Source organism: Maylandia zebra, linkage group LG3, assembly GCF_041146795.1.
Source record: "Maylandia zebra isolate NMK-2024a linkage group LG3, Mzebra_GT3a, whole genome shotgun sequence".
Taxonomy (NCBI): domain Eukaryota; kingdom Metazoa; phylum Chordata; class Actinopteri; order Cichliformes; family Cichlidae; genus Maylandia; species Maylandia zebra.
Window position 1 is genome coordinate 54,827,719 of NC_135169.1, and position 25,316 is coordinate 54,853,034.

General features: G+C 43.2%; 2 protein-coding genes and 1 long non-coding RNA gene across 4 annotated transcripts in view; 2 read left to right on the top strand and 1 right to left on the bottom strand.

Annotated features, from left to right (window-relative positions):
• LOC143416816 (protein NLRC3-like) overlaps positions 1–25,316 on the top strand; it is a 250,861-nt gene that overhangs the window by 22,669 nt on the left and 202,876 nt on the right. The window lies entirely within an intron of this gene.
• LOC143416834 (uncharacterized) lies at positions 13,124–14,901 on the bottom strand. The gene is made up of 2 exons (XR_013097087.1): positions 14,547–14,901; positions 13,124–13,689 (listed from the first exon to the last, which is right to left on the bottom strand). It is a non-coding gene; the product is annotated as an uncharacterized LOC143416834 (long non-coding RNA).
• On the top strand, positions 16,427–21,548 carry LOC143416821 (protein NLRC3-like). Its single transcript, XM_076882469.1, has 3 exons — positions 16,427–16,610; positions 20,247–20,323; positions 20,440–21,548. The coding sequence occupies exons 1-3, from the start codon at positions 16,501–16,503 to the stop codon at positions 21,453–21,455; spliced, it is 1,203 nt and encodes a 400-aa protein (XP_076738584.1). The 5' UTR covers positions 16,427–16,500; the 3' UTR covers positions 21,456–21,548.

Consider the following 25,316-nt stretch of genomic DNA (forward strand, 5'->3'; position numbering starts at 1 on the left):
GAGAGAGAGAGAGAGAGAGAGAGCGCGAGAGGTTGCGTCTTGATTTAAATCGAGTAGTTAATAGTCAGTAAGTGTCCGGCTGCTCCTGTATGCGATTAGAATGATGCCACCTTATCCCATAGTCCAGCCAATGATGCGATTCACATTCGTGTATATACGCAGCTAATCAACATGGTTGACAGGCTATGACAGCGTCCTTATGTGTTTTAGCTAGCAAAGCGGCGTGGCTGATGCGGAGTGATACATCTGCTGTTGTCAGGCCTGCAGGTATCAGGCTGTTGTTCTCCTTTATCTCATAGTGGACAGAAATTATTTTTTGCAGTGGCACAAATAATTTGTGTGGCATCAGATTTGATGCCGAACAGCTGATTGTTCTGTAAATAGTTTGAAATGTTTATTTTAAAAACGTCTTGGCTGCATTTTTAGGTAAACAGCTGCAAAAAACTTTGTTGTTTGCATAACTCACATAACTCATAACTCAAACATTACAAAATCCAAACGCTGAACTGCACCTATGCCACAGAGCTTCATTCCAACACATCAAATTAATGACGTTCCTTTCAATAAACCTTGGACACACACAATTAACAGGAGTAACATCCCCACTAATCTGCCTGTTAAACCTAGCTAACCCAGCCTAGTCTTCCGTACATACTGGCGATGGGTATTTATGCACCTCCATACCGTCAGCTGTGAGGAAGACAAACTGTCTTAAACACAAACTGCGGCGGTACTCCCAAGCCAATGGCTTCAGCCGCCTGATGCACAATAGAAAGCAAATCAGTACAACGCCTAATGCAGGTGAAACTGCTGAAACCTAACAGGGGAATAAGACTCCTGATTGAAACAGCTGTGTGAAGCCACAGGCTTACTCTAAAAGTCAACAGCGAACCATAAAACTCTCACCAATAAAACTATATATAAATAATCTAATAAAACCTACAAACTCTTCTGTTGACAAGTTGTTGTGGCTCCTCCAGCAAATGGCCGCAGCAGGCTAAACATGAGGACGCTGATGACGACAACAACAAACACATGAGATGCACTTCTGCACTATTTGCTCCTTTAATTCCACATGTTACTGTCCACTATACAAATCAGCACATCGAACTATTAAACAAATGCACAGACTGCACAAACACAATGACTGCAACTCACAAAGAATTACACCAATTACTACACCAAACTACAACATCGGCCTATGGCATCAATTAGTGCATAAAACATACATCAAGTTACAGCCAAAAATGCATCACAATGACTCAAGCTGGGGTCAACAGGTTCCCCTCATGCTCACCCGACCTTTCTGCTCATCAGGTGCGGTGAACAGATGAGTGCAACCACATTTATCACCTAACACGCCCACGAGTCACGCCTCACACCCGTGCACCAATACAAGGTGTGCATTTAAACCAACCCTCTTAATCCAAAACAAAAAGGAACAACTCATATGGCTCCTACACTTGTGCTCAAGAACTCAGTCCTATATTTTAGGTTATTCTGAATAAATCGTTCATGCCCTCTCTTGGGAAAGAAGCTGTCGTGGTTCCTGGTCCTAAATCTAGTCGTCCAAAAGTTCTAAACGACTTCAGGCCTGCTGCCCTCACCTCAGTCTTTGAACAAATCATCAGAAATGTTATTATGGAAGACACTGAACTTCAGCTTGATTCAATGCAGATTGCACATGAGCCCAACAGAGGAGTGGAGGACGCGCTTTTGATTCTACTTCACCTGATTGTCAAACATGTAGAGAGTAAAGGACTTCAGTTCATCGATTTCTCTGCTGCTTTCAATAACACAGCCCCAGATTTGAATCAAAAGACTTTTAGAACAGTTTGAAATCCGGACAAACCTGAGCAAGTGCAGTCATATAAATATCTTGGGGTCATTGAGTCTGTTTTATCATGAGAATGATGCAGGACAAAGTCTTATAAAAGCAGCTTTGTCCCTGCTGCCGTCACTAAACTTAGTAACTAATAACTGTTTTTCTGATTTGATTCATCGCGTCTAATTTCCAAATATGTGTCTGTCAGGTTTAAATCGATGTGTGTGTTTGTGAAGGGATGACAAATGCTATTATTTTTCTGTAAAGCAAATTTACGTAAAAGTAAAGTAACCTTGATATGTCAGGATGTAGATGTCCCACCCAAAAACGTCATCAGCCCTGAAACATCGGTACTGTTCCAGGCAGCATTGCTGTCCACACGTCCATCAGAGTGTTAGAGGCGGCTGCCACAGATGTTGCAGTCTGCTCTCTGTTTCCATGAAACAACCACACTTGAAATGATCATTAAAGCTACCTGTACTAAAGGAAGCTGAGAACATGGCAGACGTGGGACTGACTGTGATCAGACTGTGACGATTGTTCTTGAGCAGATCTACAGGTCAGCTGTTCCACATCATGTTTCTAGGATGGAGCCGTTTGGAATAATGCCGCCCTCTGCTGGACAGATATCGTGTTGTCCCTGAGTCCTTCTGATCCTCAGCACTTTCTATCAGGAGACAACGCACCCAGGTCCCATCTGACGTTGTTCACTTGATGTTCTGAAGCCCAGTACGGACCTTAACACGGGCTCCATGTGGACATATTAGATTAAATGTTTTTTAAGACCAGTTTCTTGAATTACATGACGGTGTGATTTTTATTTTGTGCTTTTAGTGCAGAGAGAGTCTCTGTGGAGGTTGGATGTTCTCCCCGTGTTTGTGTGGGTCCTCTCAGGGGACTCTGGCTTCCTCCCCTGTTAGCGCTACAACAACGGTCAGACCCCCGAGGCATCTAAACTTTAGTAAGAATGTGCACTTTTGACACCTCTGGTTAGCATTTAGTGGTCAGTTTCAAACGTATTTGATTTTTGCTTGTTATGAACAAATTCACTTCACTACTTTTCACGATCTGTAACATCAATGCACATTGTTCCATTTACTGCATATTGCACTTTATTCATGTCTCTCATTCCACCTGCAAAAACATTGTAAAGGTCGTCACAGAGAATTTTATATATGTATAAATACTAATATTCTCTATTTATTCTGCTTTATTGCCCAGATGTTAGTTAGCCTTTGTTCAGTTGTCTTTTATATGTCAATAGATACGTATGTCACAAATAAAAGTTTCTTGTAAATTATGTTTTTGTAAAGAATTTTCTCCCAAATCTCTTACATGCTAACTGTAACGTGTTATTTCTGCTAAAACCTGAACTTAAATGTGTATATGGTGTTTATCTGTTTTTCTCTCTGTTTTAGATGCAAATATCAAATTGGAGTTCTGCCTCCAGGCCAGAGTTGCAGGAATGCACCACGTGTTGGCTGTTTCACTGCCCTCTGTGCCCCACTTTCAGCCCTGCTGTCAGGGCAAAGATTGAGCAGCATATAAATGGACACATTCAAAGTGCTTTGCCTTTCAAAGGTATGTTGGTATTAAATATACCTCATAGTTAAAGTCATAAATATGCACTTCTTTTCAGCACCTCTGCAGGTCTTTGTTGACTTAAAAGTTATTTTTCACATTGTACAGTTCAGTTCATTCATCAGCGAGAGAAAAAAGTGTTTTCATTAAATATTTTTCCTGTTCACCACATTTCCTGACAGCTCTTGTGATCCACACCATTTTGCTTTCATTATTGAGGACGGCTTGGATATTTTTGTTAATATGTACAATCTGATTGTTAGATAAACTGACTGCATTCTATACAACTACATTTAAATTACATGTTTTTTCTTTTTTTCTCTCTTACAGACAAAATGATGTGCCGGTGCACTTTCACTGCCCTTCTGTAACATGACAGTCATACAGCGTGGGGATATGGCAAGGCAATTATTGTCATGTCAGCATTCAGGACTGCTCCCCACTGAACTCTCCGTGGAGCCTCGTCTCCCTCTCCATGTCTCGTCTCCAGCATCTAAACCATTTCCTGAATCTTGGGTAGAACATTCATGTGCTCCACCCTCTGTGCTAAATGAAACTGGGGCTTGTGGAAAGTCCATGAAAATGAAACGTCCTCACTGTGGTCTTAGTCTTCTTACAAAAAAACTTCAAGGCTCACATGATGAGGAGGCATTCAAACAGGTCAATAGATGTTTGCCTGGCCTGTCATCTGCAGTGTTTTTGTGTAGAGGGACTTCTTCCTCTTTGTTTTTCAGTTTGCAGAGGACATGGAGCTCTTTTTAAAAGCATGTGCTGACGAGCAGAGACTACAGGTCAAAGCGATGTTTGACATTTAATGGACAGATGAAGGCACTGGCTGTTTGTTTGTGTTTTTTATCTGTTGTTTGTTTTTCAGTGTACAGAATTCCAGTTAAACTTATTATAAAATGCTGTTCACTTGTTTCCATACTTATAGTAAAAAATGTAAGTGTAAATGTAACAGCATTGTTTATACTTGTAACTTCAGAGTAAAAAGCTTATTGTTGATATTAACATTAATGTATTATCCTGTAATCAATAATATTTTTATGCATTTTACGCGTTAACCCTCTGATCTCTATCCTGGCCATTTGGGGCCACTTCACTTCTCCTTGTTTGACTGCTACACTGCAGTGGACCAAAAGAATGACGCAGGTTTGATCTTAAGGCTCTAATAGTTGTGTGTGTTGTGCATGACATTGCAACGCAAACATGTATTTGCAAGATAGACTGGAATAAATTATGATGCATCAAATATTACACAGGCTGCAGTGAATTGTTGTTGATACAGGTTATTGAGCTTTGAGTTTCCCAGTCAAACGTAGCTTTGACACACATGCTAACACTCTTACTCTTGTACATTTCATAACAAGACACCATAGCCAAAATATTAGCTCTCAAAAAAAATTCAAAGCTGCAGCTGCAGCACACACAGCAACAAACACTGTTAGTAAATGTGTCCTGGAGTTTCTGCAGGTGCAGAAAGTGCTGCTGCTGTAAGTCAGCCTAACAGCTTCCAGATCACTGATATTTCTGGAAAGATGGCAAGAAGGGCATCACAGCTCATTTCTACAATCTCCCAGATCTTGGAATACAAGCCCCTGTCCCATGAAAACCACTTCACAGTAGTAGGAGTCCACTAAAACCTACAAATGAAGAGTGATCCTGGAAGAAATAGGGCGCACACTAGTGACCTCAACAGTTGCAAGACAGCCTTGTCCCCGATGCTTATATGAAAAAAATATGAAGATTTATGAAACCATTAGGACTTTATTACTGTTTTATCTGAAAAGCTACTGGTAATATTTAACCTAACTGGGATTTAAAGTGTAAAAAACAGAATGTAGATAAAATTTTGGTTTTGATGAAAAGGAGTGGAGCTTGTGAGCCACAATGTAAGCAGTGTTGCTTTGCTGACATGCACTCGATGCTGGCAGTACAAGCATTGTAGTGGTTCTTATATTTTTGTAAACTAACTGTATAATATATTGAGCCATTCAACAGTACACAAATGTTTGTAGGCTCCTTTTTGTATGCAACCTGCATGTCTTTCTGAATTAATTGTTTGTTTATATCATGTTTTTCAGGACAAAGAAGTTAAAGTCAAGTGGAAGCCCTGCTCAACATGGTATGTAGTAACAACTTTGTTGGACGGGAACAGACATTCATACTGTTGATAAATAGTTATCACCTCAATTTGAATTCATGTATTTGGACTAAAGTAAATTGGGAGCTGTTAGCTGTCAAGCTGCTCCTCTGTGAGGAGCTTGATAGCTGTCCACCTCCAAAGTTCATTATGAGTTTTGGAGGTGGACATGGTCAAGACTTTTAAGAGTTGGCATAAGACTTCACTTCTTTATAGAGCTTATAGTTGGGGCTGGTTCAGGTCAGCCCTTAGTTATGCTGTCATAGCACCAGACTGCTGGGGGTTAGTGTCTACTCGTGTCATTGTATATATCCAGGAATATGTGCCTGAGGATAGTTGTCATGAAATCAATATTAAATCAAAGTTTTCCTTAATGACCACAGCTGGCATGAGTTCTCCAAAGCTGCCTGCTGTCTCAGGATCTGTCTCCAAAAAGAACCAGGGAGCGCTAACATGTTATGTTCTAGACTGATGAAGAAAATGCACATTAAACATAGTATAAACTCACTATGTTAAGTAATGTGAAGAGGATGCCTTTAGCTCCTATTGGGTTGGTTCCTTGATCAGTGCAATACAGAATCATTCATCTGGTTTGATGTAATGTCCTTAAAACACGTCAAAATGAGGCTCTGTAGTCTGTGTGGCCTCCACATGCCTGTATGACCTCACTACAACACCTGGGCATGCTCCTGATGAAGTGGCAGATGGTCTCCTGATGGATCTCCTCCCAGACTCCAGGACTAGAGCATCTGCCAACTCAGGCAGCAGAAGGTTCTCCAATATGTCTCCAGACTCTGTCACACGTGCTCAGTGTGAACCTGCTTTCATCTGTGAAGAGCACAGGGCGCCAGTGGCAAAGTTGCCAATCTTGGTGTTCTCTGGCAAATGCCAAACATCCTGCACGGTGTTGGGCTGTAAGCACAACCCCCACCTGTGGACGTCGAGCCCTCATACCACCCTCATGGAGTCAGTATCTGACCATTTGAGCAGACGTGCATATTTGTGGCCTGCTGGAGGTCATTTTGCACGGCTCTGGCCTTTCTTTCCTACCCCACAGTACCTTTCCTTATCTTTTGTTTCCTACTCTTTTACTTAGTCTTTGATCACGGTTGTCTTTCTAGATAATTAATTTCATTTGTTCTGGGGCGAGTCACTGGCTCGGGTGCATTCTGGGACTGTCAGTTCACCAGTGTGCTGGCATGCTTCTTAACAAACACACCACTACAGCAAACATCTCAGTTGTACTTGTTGATTTCTTCAACAAAACACTGAACAAAACATGTCCTTGTGAGTGTGCTGCCTGGTGCTTTTACATTTTGTGGTAATTTGAGCAGCCCAGAAAGCATCCCATGAATTCAATGATGTTATTGTATCTGAACATGTACACGAGTCATTAAATTAGATGGGAAAGAATGATTCAGGGTAAACAACTGCACCAAGGGAATTACATTTTTCTTCTCAACATGTAAAATGTCTGTTGATAAGCAATTTCTGAAACAGACATTATAAAAATCACATTAAACAGATGTGATTAACTTTTTATTCTAGCAAACATAACATCAATGATGACACAATCAGTCTTCATCAGAAGTGCTCAAATCACTCTCATCGTCTGAAACGTCCTCCTCCTCCTCTGAGTCCATTTCCAGGAGTGGTTGGTGGCTGAGGATTCTCTTGTACACGTCCTTTACTTTGAGCGTTTCAGCTTTCAGTTCACTTTGTTTTTAAACCAGGCTATGGAGTCCTTTCTGTGCATCCTCCGACATGCCAACAAGGGAGGCTGTAAAAACAACAAAACTATTAAATATAAGTAAAACAAACAAACAAAAAAACTCACCTCATAAACACAAGGAGTTAGGATCATGTAATTAAACTTTTTTTTAAGGGAGAAGCCAGTGTTAGCTAGCAACCCAAATATAGGTAAAAGATCCAGTAAGACTTTAGCATCTGCTATTATTTTCAATCAATTCATCACCAAATGTATAAATAAATAAAAGATGTGCTTACAGTCTGAGGAGATTGTCCCCAACACCACAGATCGCATTTGCAACACTGTCCAGTGATGCTGCATCTCCCTGCAAAGGATCATCTCCTCCTCTCTCAGGCGCCTCACAGCCATCACCTTCTCAAAGACCTTTCTCTTTGTCCGGAGGTCAGCAGCAGCTGCAGTTTAACAACATCAGATGGGAAAACATAGCAGCATATTATGATTCAAGAACAAAACATTCAACTGCTGCTCAGATACTGGGAGTTTGTTTAAAAAGGATATTTAGAAATCAAGAGCTTACGTTCACTTGTGCTCTGCCAGGGCCAAACGTCGCTCTGCATGAGGGCATCACTGGATACGATTTGCTTTGTTGCTTGTTTCCTTGTTGTAGTCGTCAACAGCAGCCGCCAAGCGTTTCTTCTCATCTAAGATGACCTTGTGAATTCTGTGTCGCCTCTTGTTGCTATCTGTAAATAATCATAAAAAGGAACACCTTCACATAATGCATATATTTACATTTTAATCTACACTCATCAATTCGTTTGCTAGAACAAATCACATCCAGCTTAAACAAACCTGGATCTGATTTTATTCTGTTTACAAAGTAGCTGTACAAGCTGTACAAACTGAGCATCAAACGGTCCGTTTCAAAGAAACTGTGACACCATTTTGTCTGTAAAGACTTTGTGTTCGCACTCTGATGATGACGACAAGCTCCTCTACTCGTGCCTGCAACGCTCCAAGGCTGCCATCAGTTTGATCCGTTTCTAAGTGAGAGGAATATTAATCAGAACACAGGATGAGTAACAGTCACCAAACTACAGTGGACTCTGTAATCACTGACTTGATGATATTCATTATAAGACATCTGGAGCCTTCATGTGCTGCATTATCATGAGATAACAAGTATGTTGGTGTTCAGCTTTATAAAACCAACTAGTACGACATCACTTCAACCCAGGTCCAATCCAATTTGATCAAACGCAACAACTCTGCCATCAATTCTGCTTTTACAAGCTTATTTTTCATTGTTTGTTGACACTGTCAGAAAGATCTTAACTCTAAGTTCTTTAATGAGGCCATGGTGGGTCCTGTTGTTATACACGAGTGCATTATATTGAGACTCACCTTCAGCCCATTGCTGCAGTGTGTCGTCATCCACACCCAGCTCATTTCTGCTCGCATTCAGGCTCTCCACTTGTTCTCTAAAGATCCTTATGATCTAAGAATACATTAATAAATGTCATTCATATGGACATTTTTAGAGTACTGGTGTTTCCCCCCCATTACCACACACATTAAAATGGGTGTTGAAAAAATGACCTTTAGATATCTCTGGCTCAAAGTGCGGCCCAGTTGTTCCACTTTCCTTTTGTTCCAGCCCAAAGCCAGGAGGCTCAGCATGTCTGTTCGCCCTGCATTTCAGTTAGTATACAAATAAGAATGAATGAGCAGGAGACTGAGTGGAATCTCACACACAGACACACACCTGCTTTAGACATGTACTTCGTTGTGATGGCCGCCCTAGACAGGAAACTGTTTACTTGCTCCACCTCTTCTCCAACTGTAGAACCGGCCCCATCCTGAAACGCACCTCCCCATTTGATCTATAGAAAGGAGGTCACAATACATGACTGCTGAATTCATTCAACCTTATAACAAAATGTCTTAAACGTATCCAAGACTACAAGCTGCAGTATACCTCGCACATCCAAGTGTGAGCTACTCAAAATGAAGTACACATTAAGATAAAGTCAAGTAAATAGTATTACGACAACACCAAGAGAAAAACAAAATAAATATCCACCCATCCAAATATGTATCCACACACACACACGTATGAGTATATGGTTATGGCGTTAACGTCATTTTAACAAGATTAACGCTGACAGCACTGATATATATGTGTATCTTACATCATTTGTGTGTCTCTGGATGTATTTCACAAACTCAGCAACTTCCTCATCTTTCTCAATGAAGACACCTTCAAAGTTCCCCTGCTCTGAAGTGCTGAACGAACACGGTGACAGTTGTTTGAAAAGAAACATCAAAATACAATTTTTGTACAAATCCATATTTGATTTATGTACACAATGCATAACGTACCTTGCATTTGATTGAAAGCGATAAAGCTTGCAGTTTCCATCAACTGAGACGGCGAGCATGTCTGGAGTGCAGGCAGGGCAGCTAAAGCATGGCTCCTTGCACATCCTGTCCACCTCAAACTTTACAGCACTCCACTCCAAGAAACTTTTACTGAAGGCATCAGCTGATATTCGGCCAGTCTTTTAAGTAGAGGACAAACAACAGAATATTCACGGACAGTCATCATAAACATTGATTTGCACAATTTCCTTAAACTTGACAAATTTAGAAACTCACCCTTCCAAAATGGGCTGTTCGTTCATCCAGCACTTTGACAAAGGCCTTAAGTGACATCCCTGCTGCAGCTTCTTAATGTCATAGAAAGACTGAAAGACATCCATTGAAAACAGGGTGCAGAAATTTAAGGTGCCAGGCCAATATCCACCACCCTGGAAGTCCTTAACTGAGGGGGACCACATTAGGCCACAGCTGGTGCAGCTCACCACTGGCAGTGCAAGGTTATAACGGCCTTTAGGAAGGATAAGGAGAAATCCAGTCATGGCTCAACAAAGACATTCATTTTTTCCCATGTTGTTTTCAAAGCGGTCTGGTAAATCCAAATGACCTTTGACAGGTGCCCACATATACTGCGGGCCGAGGGTAATTCAAAACAATGTAGCAATGTACAATTTGCAATAAAACCTGCAAACACATCTATTGTGTATGTACTGTGTGACAAAAGAGCAACTTACCATTTATGGTTACAAGAGCCACAATTGCACCGGGTGAAACCTCAACGTTACCTGCTGGGCAGTCACACACAGTCTGGTCTTTGCACAGGCAACAGCCGAACTAACATTAAAACACACAATATATATAAAAAGAATTGGAAATTAAATGATACACAATAACAACCCGTTCTCACTCCCAAAGCGTAACATTTTACGCTAGGTGACAAATCGTCACCATATTACGTTTTCGGCTACCCACCACGTTCCTAAATGACGACCTCGGAAAAAGAGGAAATATGAGAACCGTCTGGACTGAACCTACACATGTTCGCTCTTTTTCTTCAAATCGCTTAGAAACACGCTATTTAACATCATTAAAGTCCTGGTTAAGGTCAGGAATACGGTTATGGTCAGGGCTAGGGATAAGGTTAGGTTTAGGGCTGAAATACAGGGCTGGAACGTCTACTACCGCGGGAGCGTCATTGCACTGGATTCCAGCAATAACCCGCCGCGTACCATAAGAACGCCAAAGGTCTCCTTTCGCGTTCCTCAGGAACGCCGCGGGACGTGACAAAACGTCGACATGTTACGCCTCGGGAGTGAGAACGCTCTGACAATAAATATACAATAACAGCACACACTCATAGTACATAGCAATAAATGCATAAGACTTAAAAACCGTACATATTGGATTGTGAAACTCTGATGAAGGCTGCAAAAACCCTCCTGTTACTGCCTCTCTGCTGTGCAGGACAAAGCGTGTGTGAACTGCAATATCACAGTCAGCACAAAGGAATGGAAGAGGCAGGCAGTCCAGACACCTCACAACTACTTGTTTGCCACACTGACACACACGGTGTGACTGTGGATCCAGAGTAGCTAACATATTGTCTATAAGACAAGGCCTGGCCTCTTTCCACTTTAGCAAGGACACCATGTTTCTGATCGCCCAGTGAGTAGCAGCTGACTCAGACAACGTCTCACAAGTCATGGCTGCGTCCTCTTCTCCATCCTCCAACAACTGAAGGAGCTCCTGACGAAGCACCTCAGTTCCACACACTAACAGAAAAAAAATAAAGAAACTCTTCCACAAAGTGAAAAACACTCTAGGCAGTATGTTTCTTACGGTGTGTTCACACCGAACGCGATGGACGCGAATAGAGCGTCAGGTTTACATGTAAAGTCAATGGAAAGGCGCGATGACGCGCGATTGCGGGTCCCGCGAAAATTCGGAAGCAGATTTGCGTCGCGAAAACGCCAAAACGCGTGAAACGCGCGTCAGTGTAGCGCGTCTGGCGCGTTTGACTCGCGAATAAAACCACGCGCGTGAGTTTTTGTGTTGCATTTTGTGCATACGCGCGTTTCGCGTCTACCGCTCGAGTTGGAAAAATCTGAACTCCAGCGTCAAATCGCGCCGCGACAACCAATCAGGAGCCTGGTGACGTGGCTGTTACCTAGGTCAAAGGGGCAGATCCAGCCAAAGCCTTTCATACTTCAATGGAGGGGAAGGCTAATCAATGCGGTAGCAAACAACTCGGAGCTGTACAACACCAGCTGCTTTCAGTACCGAGACAGGAATAAAAAGGACCGAGCTTGGAGGAAGATATGTGAAGAGATCGGGCAACCTGGTAAGTTCATTCATTTCTCTTTTGAAAGTTTTCACTGACCCGGGGAAGCCGCACAAAAGCTAGCAAGCCACCGCTATTTTCCCACTGACGTACAAATACCGTTCTGCTTTTATGCATGTTGTCATTTAGGAATATATTTTATTGTTTATTAATAAACAGCACACAGTGGTCCCGCTGTTCATCCGTCACTGCTTCGCTTTTTCGCTGATTTTTTATTGCACAGTACAGCATTGCATTCTGCAGCCTGATTGACAAATCTCCTGCGCTTGCCAGATTTATCACGTTTGGTTTTGATAACCATCGCGTCCAATAGAAAAAACAGCACAAAAACACCCATAACTATGAGCCTCATTCGGAAATAGACACCTGCACCGTGAGGGAAAAAGGCGCACGAAAGTGGCGGGCAGATGAAGACAAACCGCGGCATAATAATACTTTTACGTTTTGCAATCTACAAAGGTTTGCACTTTGAGAATCAATTGTGAGAACTGTGACCAGGGGCTAGTTATTCTGAGAACCCCTGCAATAAATGAGGGACCACTGTCTACTCTACGATTATTATATCGAACCTGTTAACATTTAATACTGTATTGATAGAACCAACTGATTCTGCAGCAGAGCATCCCCAGTCCCTGAGCTCCTGCTGCTGCACCCACAGGTATGTACAGCAAGCACTGATACCTTTTTAGTCGGTGGGATTCCCTTGTGATCACCTTTACTAAATATCTACAACCAATCTGATTATATCCTGTTATTGTTTTTGTTTTTTTTCAATGTTGAAATTAAAATCTAGTAGCAGCCTTCTCATTTCTTTGTGTTTTGTGCTGTTTTACAGGCCCACAGAGGACGACGGCTCCGAGGCAGATGAGGGACGGGTCCCAGGACGGTCCATCGGCGGTGGAGCTGGCCATCCTGGAGTCCCTGAAGAGGCCACACCAGTCTCCAATGGAGCATTTCCTGCTCAGCCTTGTTCCTGCTCTGGAGAGCAGCTGGTCCTTTTTATTCCTGTCTCTCTGTAAATTCTTATATTTTATATATTTATGTTTAATGTTTTTCTGTTTGAGACTTTTAATATTATTTCAAATAAATGTTTATAATGACTAATGTCTCAGTTCTACTACACAGCAAATGTTGGCACACAACTTGACACATGTAGAATTTATTTCATATTATACTAATGACAAAATATACTAATACAGTGGGATGCAGAAGTTTGGGCAACCTTGTTAATAGACATTATTTTCCTGTATAAATCGTTGGTTGTTACAATAAAAAATGTCAGTTAAATATCATACAGGAGACACACACAGTGATATTTGAGAAGTGAAAAGAAGTTTACTGGATTTACAGAAAGTGTGCAATAATTGTTTAAACAAAATCAAGCAGGTGCATCAATTTGGGCACCACAAAAAAGAAATGAAATGAATATTTAGTGTATATCAATGTGTGTGTCTCCTATATGATATATGGGGTGCCTTTGTCTGGACGTGCTTCCCATCCAGAGCTGCACAGCACAGAGGGAAGTTCCAGCGCTCCTGGAATCCCTCTGTGATGGACCGCCAGTCTCCAGGTGAAGGCACAGCCATGAAGTCGTCCACTAGACAGTCCCAGATGGACGTCGCTGCCTGGGGGGTGATCTGGCTCACCATGGACACACCGACTCTGAAACTGAACGCTTGGTCGTGAAGGAGTCCCCGGTGACAAGGAACCTGGACAAAATTGTTCAAAATACATTATTCAAATTCCAAAATACTTTTGTGATGTCAGATATAAATCACAAAACTTAAATCTTACATAAAACCTTTTGTAATTATAAGGATAATTACAAAATGTATATTAGATAATATCTAAAACAGCTGTGTTTTGTTTTAACTTTAACATATCATAATTTGATTGGTAGCAACTTTTGCCACTACAGTGAGCCAATCACTCACAATTCCTAAACATGTCAATCAGGTAGGAATGAAGTGAGACATTAATAGAAATAAACAGTTGTATGTTGACATGTAGCCCTTTCCTTGCTTAAATCATTAATATTTTTGAAAAATTAATCTGTGATAAGACAGCTTATCAAGATAGAACCATGTAACTAAAGATGAACCAAACTGTTCAGTTTTATCTAACTCTGTTTTAATAAAGGCTGTGACCCCTGCTATAGAGTCTGACAGCTGCAGGGATTATATACAAATATTCAACTATCCCAGAATTAAACCAGGTCTAAATAAAAAGGAGTGAGTATCACTACAAAGGTTAACTCAGTGGTCCTAATGCTACAGTTTGATATCAGCAAACACCGAGCGCATACATTGATAGGACACCACAGCCATGCTATCATTCAAACACTGATAACAGCATAAATCGAATTAAATCGGGACTTGATGAGAGCTTCTGAGTATCACTAGAAATATTATAAAGAGTCGTCTCTGTACCACAGTTTGCTTTCAGTAAACACCGACAGCATTCACTGTTAGCATAGCACATCCATGTTAGCAGTGTATAACTGGATGGTTTAGCATATTAGCACAGATATCAATAAAGGACTACCGTATTAAATACTTTTACTAACCTCAAGCAGACAGACAGGCGCTCTGCAGGTGGGATTGAGCGCCTGTAGTTGGTGTCTAGGCGGGCGATGCTGGGACCGATGAGGGAAAGCAGGTCCTCAAACTGGCCGACGGTGATAGCGCTGGAATCGGCCGTCATCCAGGCGCAGCTCCTGGAGCAAGTGGTGAAACTCACCAAACTGCTCACGCCTCTGGAGGACCTGATGGACCCAGGTACGGCGAGGACGTCTTTTACGCCGCTGCTCTGCTCTCCACAGTACATAGAGAAGGGAGACTCTCTCTTCAAGCGCTAGCTCGACAGCTGCCATCTTGCAAAGATACCAGTCTGGCACAACTTCCTCCCACATCCCTCCCACATTTCCGGTTCACGCGCATGATATTTTGGGGCGCGTTGGATTTTTCTTGGACACGCGTATGAGGTGCGAATGTGCACGCGTCAAGTTAGGGGCGTTTTGGGCTTTTTTCTCGCGTCCATCGCGTTCGGTGTGAACACCTGGAGCATCCAAATCGACCCACAAACACGCTGAAAGATGCAATGCCATCAATGTGGATTGTCCAGACTGAGAGACCTCTTCCCTCTGACCCCTCCCCAAACCCTCAAACCCTCCTACCCACCTCGACATACAAACTCTGTGTGGCTTCACGTGTTCTGTTGATGTTTACTTGATCGAAATAACTTGAACAGAAACACAAACAAACAAAGAGGAAGACCGCACCGGAAGGAAAACACTACAAGTCCCAGCATCCTCTGTGTTTAGGGAGCAGCAGTGAAAGTGAAAGCAGGAGGAGGAAGGTGGAGCTGAGGCAGGTGAGTGTTAACATGAATATGTTTCTTCTTATGACATAAAATAATTCCACGCTGTTCGTGTCTGTGGGTGAAATGTGAGGCCGGTCGGCTCCTCTGAGCGCTGGTTTCCTGTAAGTAGAGAGGAAGTGAGTTTAGCTGAGCCTCCGTTTAGTGTGAGAGAGCAGGAGGAGAGTGAGAGCTGTGCTGAGGCAGGGTGAGTGTTAACACCGCTCTGACATTACTGTGTCTCTGTGGCGGGAACAACAGGCTCCGTCAGTGGAGGCAAAAATAATCAGACTTTGGTTTTTCAAAGGAAACAACTTTATGTCGGAAGTTCCCGCACGCTCATTGGATAACGAGGTGTCAATCTCGAGCTATTAGCCAATGAGCGTGCGGATTCACAGAAAGCCCCGCCTTTATCACGGGACTTTAAAAACTACAATGGCGACAGAAACTCCGTGAGTGGAGTTCAGGGTGACGTTATGAAACTGTGACGTTTGAGCCACTTCCTGTTCTCAGTCCCAGCGTCCTGATCACCGAGGTTTCTGTTGCTCTGATATCTGATATTGATTATATTGGTAAACAGGCTGTAGCATAAACATCAGGTCTGTTCTGAAACCTGGCTTTATTTTTTCAAAGTAAGGGAATATCTGTGGTCTGATACCGCGGGCTCATGGGCTAAGGACTTGGATTGACAAGTCAAGCGCAGATGATTGTGTTGTTTCTTATAAAGGCTTGTGTGTGTGTGCCTTCCTGTGTGTGTCCTTGTGTCAGTGGAACTGAATCAGTGTGTTAGAGAAAGTGCTCCTCTGCTGTGCCGTCATCGTGTGGATGCTTCTTTTAAAGTTGGAACTCATGTTTTTATGATCTGCTTCATTTCATTGAACCTTTATTTCTAACCATGAAGTCCCTTTGAGGTTACAGCCTCCTGGTTAGGTTTAGGCTGTTATTGTGCTTCAGGCTGAAATATGAGGAGTAAGGAGTGGGGCTGGTTAGCCCTCATGACCCTCACCATGACACATACGTCACAGGACAGTGTTTACCACAGAAACTCCATGAAATGATCAATGAGAACTTTAGAAACCCGTCAGTGTGATGCTTCCAGTACAACAGCACCTCTGAGTGTGTGTGTTTGCCTCTCAGACTAACTCCACCCTGACATCAAGAAGATGGAGGAAGAGGATGGAGCAGGATCTGCAGCATCCAGCTGTGTGTCTGTGAGGAGTGACTGGTCCAATGATAACCCTCCAGACTTCAGTAATGAACCTGCAGCAACAATGTAAGAGAGCTGCTGACTCATTTATTCAGTGTAAATAATGATTTTTGATGCAATGGGAGAAGAAAAATGACAAAAACAGTTTTAAAAATAAGGATTAAAATATTAAAAACTATGTTTTTGAGTTTCCTGATGTAGCACAAAAATATATGAACATAACTGTATATAGGCTCTCAGTTAATACTTGACAAAAGAAATCTGCCACCACAATTGTTAATGTTTACCTAACTGGGCTAAGACAAGTAAGACAATGACAGATAATTGCCATTACTGATCCCTTTATCTGTTTGCTTTAAACACAATTCATTTCTTTTACTGAATAGACATGTATATGACATTCCTTTTGTCAGGTAATCATATCTGTAGAGGCTAAGCCTACGCTTGAAGCCACTAAGGTGGTCGTTAACGGGGGTGACGCGATGTCACTGGTATGCATGAATTAAGTTCACAGTCCAATAAATCCAGCAGTATGTATCTTGTCCTTTTTGGTCTTTATTCCGTATCGATATTTTACGGTTCTTTTAGGCAGCACCAAAAAACAAAAAGACTATTTTTAAGCTGTCTGAGGTAGTGAGTCAACATGTCACACTGGATCAAAGGTCAGGGAGTAAAAGTGTGTTTTAAAGGAGGTTTAAAAGCAGCGAGTGAAGGAGCCTGTCGAGGTAAATCGTTCCATAACTGATCAAATTCAGTTGGTGGACCTCTGTGTGAAATCAAGCATCTGGTTCACAGAGAGGATAACCCTCACATGGGCTGTACAACATTATATAGGGAGACAAAAACAGAGATTATCAATCAATCAATCAATCAAAGCTTTATTCGTCACATGCAGGTTGCCCTGCAGTGAAATAGGACCCCCCCCCCCCCCCCGACCTTACACATATAGCACAAACATTACATGGGGATACAGGTCGGAGATTGGTAGAATCAGAGAAAAACATTGAAATGTACACTACACTGGGGAAAGTACAAGAGGAAAAAAAGAGACCCCTACTCATGCTATGCTTCCATGGTAGGACAGCATGAGAACAGGAAACAAAAAAACTCCTCTGCACAAGAAGCACATAAATGTCCACAGCACAACATTGTGAAGACATGACAAGCCACAGGGGTGGGTGGGGGTTGAGGAGTAATCCGAAGCGAACACAGCAGCCACCCTGCACAGCGCTACCGTTCCAGCGCGGCACACAGACCCGCCGTGCTGCCCCTTCAGGAAACAAGCATCGAAGGCGTTTGGAAGGGAGGGGGGATGAGTGTGTGCTTATCAGTGTAAGTGTATGTGTGTGCGTGTCCAGAGTTCAGCGGAGACAGTGTCCTTCGCTCTATCAGGCTAAGTAAACAGTCTGCCAGCCAACCCAGGTGGCCTTCATGGGACGGGAAGAACAGTCATCACACAGTCGTTATCAGGGAGTTGTTTTGGTGGGCTCCAGCCTTGGGCCTGCAGCTGGCGCCGTGGTGTCCGAATGTTGAATATTGTTGATTTCTGTTGTGAGCAGCTCGAATTTTAGCACTCTGAGACAGGTCCCTCAACCTCCCGTTGGAGAGCTGCGAGCCTCCCCATGATGGTAGCAAACTTCAGTTCCAAGGTGTTGTCAGTCTTTTGATTCTGAGACTTCACAACTGCAGTGATCCGTTCCGCGATGTTTTCCAACTGTCGCTCAAGGGTGTCATTTTGAGCAGGCCTCTCTCTGATGTTTCCCCTCATACGCTCAATGGTGTTGTTTTGAGCCTTCACAGCAGCTGTAAGCGTCTCCAAGGTGTTGACCATATTACGTTCGTTGTGAGAGGTCGCACCTCGTCCCGGCGCTTCGAATCCAGCGGGCAGCCATGTGGGGGTTTGAACAGCCGGTTCCGCTCTCTTATTTCTCCGATAAAGCAGGGCTAGGCCAACGCCGATCAGCATGAACCCTGTTATCATGGTTCCGAATAGGTAGATATCTTCAGCGTCCTCGATCGACAGTCCCGCCAGGCACACGGTCCTCCAGTTCTGCCACCCGTCCATCGTGTAACCGGCAGGGAAAGTCCCTCCAGGGCACTCAGGCTCTCCCGAGCCCCGACTTCTCGTTGAGAAAAGGGTGTCAATAGCACTCAGGGACCAGTTGATCAAATCCATAATTCTCTTTTAGGTTTAGAGAACGACAGTGAGAGACTGTTCCAGGGAAAAGTAAATTCACACAAGACAAGACAAGGACATAGAGGCGAAGCAGGGAAGATAAGGGTGAGGAGGAGAGGAGAAAAGTGCGACCGCCTTCGCTGAGAGCTGAGAGAGGAAAATCGATTATCGTAGCCATCGCTCTCTCGCATGGACGTGGCAGTCTTGCTGTCTGCTGCGAATCCTCCCCGTACCTCCGTGACCTCGTCTGGTATCTGCTCCTTCCTCTGTAAGAGACAGTAAAGGAAAACACGTCTCTGCCTAGTCTTGAAAATCTAATCTTATCATCCATTGTTCTTCTAGGGCCTCTTCTTCTTGTGGCCTCAGCTAACTGCTAATATTTAAATGGCTAACATTAACATGTGTGCCAGCCAGGTTAACATTTATGATGACCTATGATTAATTAACTGATGTTGAAACTGGAGCTTTACTGACCTCTGAAATTCCTCCTAAAGTGTTATTCAGTGTTGTGACAGTCAGCTGCTTCAGCTGCTGCTGGGATGGGCTGTGGCAAAGAGAACAGAGAAAATCCAAATCAGAGTTTTTCTCTGAATTAAAAGCAAGGAAACAACAATATATTCTACATGGTGAAACTGATGGTTTCTGGTGTTTGGGTCTGTTTTTCTGTATTCATGCAGATAAAGTGTAAACTCAGATGAATTATAGCATCAAATGTTAAAGGAAAATATCAGGATGAGTGTCTGTGAGCTGAGAAGGACGTGAAGCGAGCAGTTTATCCCAGAGCTGAAGCTGCTCTGTGTGCAGAGATGAGCTCAGATTCCTGCTGTGATTGATCAACAGTCACAGAAATGTAGACTTGTAGTTATTACTGCAGTATGGTCACAGCAGATACTGATAAACATGTATTATGAGGATGATGATCAAGTTTCTCACTCTCTCCTTTAAATCTCAGTTTTTTCTTCTTCACAGTTTATCTGTTAATTTATTAATGAATAACACTGAAAGAGTTTCTGTTATATTTCCCCTTGAACATCAGCTTATTAGGGCGGCATTAGGAAATAGCCCCCCTCCAAAGAATGAATAAATGAATGATGATAATAATAAAATGATTCAAAAGCAGAGCTCAGAGTGGTAGAATGGTCAAACATGGATCCACGGGTGGTTCAACTGCATTTGGTGACGTGACTAAAGCAAATCTTTCAAATAATCCCACCATCAACGGGATGTTGTCTCCTTTACTACGGTTACTTTACTTGGTCACCGTGTGAATTTCTTTGAAATGAACCAAATTCTTTTAATTGTTGGTTGTTGCATATTTAACCTCTACAGTCAGGAAAGGAGGAGATGAGGCCTCAACAATGTTGGGTTGTAGCTGTGGTTCAGGTTAGAGTGAGTGTCCATGGAATAAATGTAAGTCAGTGAACTGGAAACATGACTGTGTTCAAACTTTGTTTTCCTTTTTATAATGAGTCTAATCAAAGGTGGACACAAGTATCTCCACTTTGACTTTTCTGTGTCACCATCAGAGCTTCTGCACAGTGTGGAGAAAGATCCAGAAGCAGAGCTGGACTGCAGACAGCCAGTCAGAGCAGCTGTGTACAAAGTAAGACTGAACATCTGTCTGCTGATGGACTCATTTCTGAAAACTGGACTTCTTGTGTTGTTCAGACATTGAAGAGTTTTCTTTCTCTTTAGTCTCGTTGTTTTTCTTTCTTTCAGCAGATGTTGGTCTGCAGGAGGTTTTAGATGAACATAAGATCAGTCTGAGGAGGAGATGTGAACGTGTGACTGAAGGAAGTGATGAAACAGGAAGTAGAACCCTCCTCAACACCATCTACACTGAGCTCTACATCACAGAGGGACAGAGTGAAGAGGTTCATACCCAACATGAGGTGAGGCAGCTGGAGACAGCTTCCAAGATGGACGCCCTCCATGACGCTCCAATCAGGTGCCAGGACATCTTTAAAGCCTTACCTGACCAACAGAGACCCATCAGAGTGGTTCTGACCAACGGCGTGGCTGGTGTTGGAAAAACCTTCTCAGTGCAGAAGTTCACTCTGGACTGGGCAGAGGGCTTGGAGAACCAACATGTCAGTGTGGTGGTTCTGCTTTCATTCAGGGAGCTGAACCTGATCAGAGATGAGCAGTACAGTCTTCTGGAGCTGCTCCATGTTTTCCATCCAACATTACAGAAGGTCACAGCAGAGAAGCTGGCTGTCTCTCAGCTTTTGTTCATCTTTGACGGCCTGGATGAAAGCAGACTTTCATTGGATTTCACCAACAGGAAGCTGCTGTCTGATGTCACACAGAAGTCATCAGTCAGCCAGCTGCTGACAAACCTCATCCAGGGGAATCTGCTTCCCTCGGCCCTCGTCTGGATAACTTCCCGACCTGCAGCAGCCAATCAGATCCCTCCTACATGTGTTGACAGGCTAACAGAAGTACGAGGCTTCACTGACGCCCAGAAGGAGGAGTACTTCAGGAGGAGATTCAGTGATGAAGAGCTGTCCAGCAGAATCATCTCCCACATGAAGACATCCAGGAGCCTCCACATCATGTGTAGTATCCCAGTCTTCTGCTGGATCACTGCTACAGTTCTGGAGCACATGTTGACTACAGAGCAGAGAGGAGAGCTGCCCAAGACCCTGACTGACATGTACTCACACTTCCTGCTGGTTCAGACAAAGAGGAAGAAGAACAAGTACCACGAGACGAGACGAGTCCACAGGAGCTGACGGAGGCTGATAGGAAAGTTCTTCTGAAGCTGGGGAGGCTGGCATTTGAACATCTGGAGAAAGGAAACATCATGTTCTACCAAGAAGACCTGGAGCAGTGTGGTCTGGATGTGACAGAGGCCTCGGTGTACTCAGGAGTTTGTACAGAGATCTTCAAAAGAGAGTGTGTGATCTTCCAGAAACCAGTCTACTGCTTTGTTCATCTGAGCATTCAGGAGTTTCTGGCTGCTGTCTACATGTTCCACTGTCACACCAACAGGAAGACAGAGGTGGTAGAAGGTTTTCTAGGGAATTTCCGAGAAGAATACAAAAACAGATCTTTTTTTAAGAACATGTTCAAGTCTTATAGCTTCCCATCAATGGATGTCTTTTTGACTAAAGGCATGTATAAATCCCTCCAGAGTAAAAATGGCCACCTGGACCTGTTTGTTCGCTTCCTTCATGGCCTCTGTCTGGAGTCCAACCAGAGACTCTTAGTAGGTCTGCTGGGTCAGACAGAGATCAGTCCAGGAACCATCCAGAGAGTCATCAACAACCTGAAGGAGATGAACAGTGATGAAATCTCTCCTGACAGAAGCATCAACATCTTCCACTGTCTGATGGAGATGAACCACCTCTCATTATTTCAGGAGATCCAAGAGTTCCTGAAGTCAGAGAACAGATCAGAGAAGGAACTCTCTGAGATCCAGTGCTCAGCTCTGGCCTTCATGCTGCAGATGTCAGAGGAGGTTCTGGATGAGTTTGACCTGCTGAAGTACAACACATCAAAGCGGGGACGACAGAGACTGATTCCAGCTGTGAGGAACTGCAGAAAGGCTCGGTGAGTCCAGATGTGATCATTAACATCATTGATCAGTGTAGGTTAGTAGCTTAATGTTGAAAATAAAATCAGATTGTAACCACAAAGTGTTTGTGTCCGTACGCTGCAACCTTCCACACCATTCCTTTATTGTACAGACTCAGCAGCAGCTCCATGGATCCCAAATCCAAGAGTGGAGAACAGATTTGAAGTGTGTCACATCCATGCAGTCACAGCTGTTTCCACCATGTTTCCACTGATATTAATCCTGTTCAATGACACGTTTCATATCAGTGAATATGTTCTTTAGGACGTCCACTGACATGTTTAAGTGTCCTGCTGGAAATCACTCAAATCATCCATGAAATCCATGAAAAAGCCAAAAGCAGATTAAAGCCAAACAAAGATTCTCATTAAAAGTCTGCAGGTCTGAGAGAGACTCAATCGTTGTGTCATGTCAAACACAGTAAGAGGAGCTGAAGCACAGATGTGAAGAGCAGATTCATCAGATTATGACCTCACTCTGTTTTGTCTTCATATACATTCAGTCTCTGTTTATAATGCAGATTTTCTGCTTTTATAATAACACATTTTATATTTTCTATCATCACAGACTGACTCACTGTGGACTCTCAGAGTCTCACTGTGAAGTTGTGGCTTCAGCTCTGAAGTCCAACCCCTCCCATCTGACAGAGCTGGACATGAGTTGGAATGATGGCCTCCAGGATTCAGGTGTGAAGCTTCTGTGTGCTGGACTGGAGAGTCCAAACTGTCGACTGGAGACTCTGAGGTGAGTTCACTGACTGCGGCTGTTGTTGTTTTTCTATATTTCAGGTCTTTGATGTTTGAAACTTTCTTTAGTTCCTAAATGTTCAGGATGTGTCTGAAGACAGATGTGAAGAAGTTTGAGTGCTTTCAGAAATGTTGTCTTTCCAAACGACTGAACAAGAGTTTTTCCTTTTGGCTCCAAACAGAAGTGACAGACTTGAGCAGGGTTCATTTAAAGGCTGACAGAAGTGGAGTGGTGACGGGGAGATGTTTGACAGGACAGTGTTTCAGCCTCCACAGGTTCATGTTGTGCTCCATCAGTCAGTGAAGATGAAGTCGGTGCTGATGAGGCTGTAGAGTGTGTGAGGGATGTGAATGAGGATGATGAAGATCTGATGATAGCAGATAAAAACAGGCTGCAGAGACTTTGAGCCATACAGGGCACACAGTGTGTGTACAGAACAGCTGAAATCATTATGGAGGCCTCACTGGGATATGGAAGCATCACAGTACAGCTTCAGTGAAGCATTAAAGTCTCTGATATGAGATGAGAAATGAAGCAGCCAGAGCTTTTTCATGAGTGGAAACCCACTGTGACTGTGAGCTGCTGCTACAGCCTCCAGATTAGCCAGCAGCTCATCCTGCTCAACATTTCCTCACCAACTTTAATGGAAGTGTGATGTTTTCAGCTGGAGTGATGGTCAGGGTGGCCTCCCTCTCCTCTTCTTCTCCTCTTCCTCTTTCATTTGTAAAGCCACTTCTGCTGCTTTCATTCATTTGGAAGTCCTGTAGCTGAGTTTGGGAGAGACTAACAGCCTCGGCAGCAGAGGGGAGAAAGGCTGTAACACCACCACTTTACTCTGTTCTACCTGTCACATCATTTTATCAGGAAACAAATATGCTCATGTTTTTACTATGTTTGTCTTGAAGATGTAAGAAGATCACATGGTGCTTTTTATTATTGTGTTGGTTTGTTTCCTGTCTCTTGGATGGAGCCCAGCTGTGCGTGGCCCCTGGGCCTGTGGTCAGAGTGTGTGCTGGATAATCCGGCCCAGGATGAGGCCAAACTGACATGGGATGAAATGTCTGTCACATAATTGAGCTTTGTGAGAAATGTACGACTTTAATGTGAAACATTCAGAGTTTTTTCTCTTGTTGTGTTTGTTTGAAGCTGCTTCCTGTTGGCTTCAGCTGTTTGGAGTTTCCATTTTCTAAACTTCTACATTCTGAACCTTCTTCAGCTCTGAACAGATGATGAAACACTGAATGATTTCAAGCTCACACTTTGTCTAATAAACTTACATCTTTCATTCTTTATACAGATTGTGGGGCTGTGGTTTGTCAGAGATCAGCTGTGATTATCTGGCAGCAGCACTGAAGTCCAACCCCTCCCATCTGAGAGAGCTGGAGCTGAGTGACAACAACAAGCTGCAGGATTCAGGAGTGAAGCATCTGTGTGGTTTCCTGGAGAGTCCAGGATGTGGACTTGAAACTCTGAGGTCAGTCAGCATGTTTTAGTTGTGCTGAGATGAATATGATGTGAAAGTTGTGCTGACACTAAACTGCAGACATCAGGCTGATATTATACTGATCCACACTGAGGATCTTCATGGTAAAGTCTGTTTTCTTCTTCTCTGGTTTAGTCCATTGACTGCAGCAGAACAATGTTCACATTTCAAACAGTGAGACTCAACGTATGGCCCGCGGCCCACACGCGGCCTGCCCACCTTCCCTGATTCAGAGAGAGGGGACCCTGATTAACTGTGTAGTGTTCTTCCTCACAGTTCTAAGTATCAGACACAACAATGAATAATCCACAGCTGACTGTCTTTAGCAGGTCAAAGGTCACGGCACACAGCAGACAGTGGGAAATATTATAACTCTGATCATTTATCAGCACATATCCATATGTATAAAAACAAAGCTGACACTGTGAGACTTGATCAGAGGTGTGATCATCACAGCAGAGGCCTTTGTGTCAAAGTCACTGAGGATCAAACAGAAACACATGAAGCAGATTTTCCTGTTCTGGCTTTTTATAGCAGATAACCTTCAAAATATTCTGCAGTCCATCAAAAACTGAAGCAAACCATGAATCAACATGTGAACATGAGCTGATGCTGCTGAAGTGAAGCAAAGTTACAGAGGTTTGATTACAGACACAGCTGAGAGTTTGTAATCTGTCATCATTTTAAAAGGTTTACATTTCTTCAGTATATCCACATTTGCAGCTGGTACCTCAACCTCCACTTGTCCAACACAACTGCTGTCCACTGCCTCCATGACATTGTGAT

What these genes read in the sequence shown, in the direction of transcription:
- LOC143416821 (XM_076882469.1), top strand. Translation starts at nt 16,501, where the DNA reads ATGGAGGAAGAGGATGGAGCAGGATCTGCAGCATCCAGCTGTGTGTCT. An exon ending in AATGAACCTGCAGCAACAAT is followed by an intron (nt 16,611 to 20,246) that starts GTAAGAGAGCTG and finishes TGTCACCATCAG; the next exon opens with AGCTTCTGCACAGTGTGGAG. An exon ending in TCAGAGCAGCTGTGTACAAA is followed by an intron (nt 20,324 to 20,439) that starts GTAAGACTGAAC and finishes TCTTTCTTTCAG; the next exon opens with CAGATGTTGGTCTGCAGGAG.